The 3,319-nt window shown below is 32.7% G+C and overlaps 1 protein-coding gene across 1 annotated transcript; it reads right to left on the bottom strand.

Moving 5' to 3' along the window:
- Positions 1-2,890: 2,890 nt before the first annotated feature.
- On the bottom strand, positions 2,891-3,319 carry LOC131651337 (uncharacterized). Its single transcript, XM_058921003.1, has one exon. It carries the CDS (start codon positions 3,317-3,319, stop codon positions 2,891-2,893), a length of 429 nt encoding a protein of 142 aa, XP_058776986.1.

The raw sequence follows: 3,319 nt of genomic DNA, 5'->3' as shown, positions 1-3,319 counted from the left end.
AAACACTCAGACCACATAAGATATAATAAACCAATCTTAAACAAACATTTACAACAACATTCATCAACAACAAACCTTAAACAACTTACAACTTTTATATGTAATAAACACAACATCAACTCATAAAATGTGTCAGAAATATATATGTCCCATAATGGCATGCAAAATGAAAGGAAAGAATGGTGAAGCTGAAGTGGGAGCAGCAAACATGTGTTAACCCATATGGTTACAACACTCAAAAAAATTTGCATCACTCACTTTAGCTTCATCCTCGTTAATTTTTTTCATTCACCAATCCATACCTACAAGAAAAAATAAGCAGAAAGTTCAAACATTATGAAACAGGCTATTGAAACCTAAACAATAATAGATAAAAAGATTTTGAAACATAAACTAGTGGTGAAGACTGTTAGACGAAGGCAACTTATTTAGAAGGGGTGAAAATCCCTGATTCAAATAACTTGGTGAAAATACTGTTTTTTTTAAATTGTTTGTTATGGAAAGCAAAAAACGCCCGAATTAATTCGTCTAATTTGAAATGTTATCAGAAAACTCAGATATGCATAAAAGCCAATAAGAATTGTAATAGTAATGAAAAGCAATTGAGACAATGTATTTCAATAACCAATACAATATGTTTAAATATGATTACATTAGTAATGTGTTTGTAATGAAATATAGAGTAACAAAAAATGAGCGAAGCAATTTATCAAACACTTGTTCTGCAGTCAATTTTGATCAGAATTTTCTTATGGTTTTGTTGATTTGAAATTTAATTACAATCATAAGGATTGAAATGATAAAAAAATTATCCAAACGTATCTATTGCACAATTACCGAATTCAACAATTTGTTGTTGATCCTAACTCTTTCTCTTCCTTGATCTTAAGCTCAATCAAGTAACCCGATAATACCCGATAAAACCATTTTCTTAGAAGCTTTCACTCGGCTAAATCCAATTGCGAATTATCGTGACCCAAAACTCCTAAATTATCCTCCAATTACCGTTACTTCTTTGATGGAACCACCTTCTTCGAAGCTTTCACTCGAATGAATCCGAATTGCGAAGACTTGTGCAAAACCCCAAAATCAACACCTTGATCTTGGAGGACCAACCCTAACTGGTTTTTCCCAATGAAACCCCCAAAGATTCTCAACCAAATTTACAATTAAACAGCCTAAATTGGACGTTATTAACACTGAATCTAGATGGCATCTAAATAAAGAATGATTATGTGTAATTTCTCTGTGTGTATGCATAGATGTGAGGTTGAAGACGAAGATAACTCTTTTTATGTTTATGGTTTCATCTACTTTCAAATGATGCATGTATGATGTATTTATATGTGTGTAAGTTAGAGGCATAAGAAAAACTAGAGGTTTAGAAAAGAATGCAAAATTTAAAAAAATTTACACATGTGTTGACACATGTAAGTCATGTGCTGGCTCATTTTGATACATGTGTCGACACATGTATGTTATGAGTCGCCTCATAGCAGTAAATTTTTTGCCATGTATCGATCTAAAGAGCCTTACGAGTCGACTCATGCAAATAGAAGCTACAGGCTTTAAAAAGCAAGTACATGTGTCGACTCATACGACTTATGTATCGACTCATAGAAGAAATTTTCTTCTATGTGTCAACCTGAAAAGCTTATGTGTCAACACGTGCATTATAAAGCCTACAAGCTTTAAAACCCATGCATGTGTGTTGACTCATAGATCGTTTGTGTCGACACATAGACATGTTTTTGATATAAAAATATGTTTTTTATGCATAAAACCTTTTCTAAGTGCATTATAAGCTTCCTAATACTAAGATGCACATTAAGGCTCAGATATACCGTCCAATATACAAAAAATGCTAAAGTGTTCTTAGTTTTGACATCATGCAAAACATCTCTAATGGGATAATGCACTCACAAAGACGAATATGTAATGTAGCCATTTCCTAAGATTTGAAGAAGACGAAATCGCTGCATAAGTTTGGGGTTTCAATATGAGTGAGACGAGTTAGAGTTTTGTTTTGAGAGAGACGAGTGAAATAGATGTTAGGATTTTCTTTTGAGATAAACGATTGTTATGTACTGAGCGAGAGATAATTTCACTTATATATAAATATGTAACACCTTTCACCATGGTTAGTTAGAAGATCCGTGATGAAATGATTGAACTTTACACCACGATTGACTAAAAGAATTATGGTGAGATACAAGGTCAAGACCATTTTGTCGCGATAACTGGAAAAATGTTGGAGCTGGATTTTGAACCCTTTCACTCTAGGTACATTTCACTAAAATTGTTAACTGTGACCGTGGTGAACTGTCTTTTAGTAAATAAAAAAACGATAAAAAATGTGTTATTTTCACGGTTAACAACAAGAACTATGTAATATTTTGTTACAAAAGTTCTAATTTGTAGTAGTGAACTAAGGAGCAAGACAATGCAAACCGAGACGACACGCTAGTGTTCTAATCCATGTTCGCTTTGTTATGCGAGCACAATATATATATATATATATATATATATATATATATATATATATATATATATATATATATATATAAACACATTCACGACATATATGCCCTCAGCCATAAACTAAATATCAATTAGACCATTATAGTTATGGCTAATTAAATAATGGTCCTAATACATGTAATATTATATTTGTGACCCAAAATTCTAACAATCACTAGAACGCATCTTGTGTATCGAATCTTTGGATAATTTCTAATGCATTAGTGGTATATACACATATTTGATTGTTATTGCATTTTTTTTAAGCAAATAGAATATATTACCACAAAAAACTGTTATGTACAAAGGGTGATCCTTAGATCCAACCTATCAAAAAAACCTATTACATCATCAAGAGAGCCACATGATCTCAAAGCTTCTTAGACAACCAACTTTTATACACAATGTTGTCTATGATACTATTAACTATATTTGTGATAGCACCTTTGGCAAAGACTATATTATTTCTTCTATACCATATACCGTATAAAGTTTCAGAAAAAGCCATTTTCAAATGGCTGGCCCTCCAACCTTTCTTGTTAGCTTCCTTAGTTAACCATTTCAATTCCTCAGTCCATGGAAGAGGATTGTGAGCATTATCAATCCACTTCAGAATTTGGCCCCACACCTCTTGATTCTCCCTGCACTCAAAGAAAAGGTGAGCAATGGACTCATCAGCAAACTTACAGATACTACAATTATTGTCAGTGATAAAGTTAAACCTCCTAAGCCTATCCTTTGTTGCAAGCTTCTTATGACACAACATCCAAGTAACAAAGTTAGCCCTGGGTCTAGCCAT

The sequence above is a fragment of the Vicia villosa genome, linkage group LG1 (genome assembly GCF_029867415.1).
Source record: "Vicia villosa cultivar HV-30 ecotype Madison, WI linkage group LG1, Vvil1.0, whole genome shotgun sequence".
NCBI classification, from domain to species: Eukaryota; Viridiplantae; Streptophyta; class Magnoliopsida; order Fabales; family Fabaceae; genus Vicia; species Vicia villosa.
This window is presented reverse-complemented; position numbering and strand designations above follow the sequence as displayed.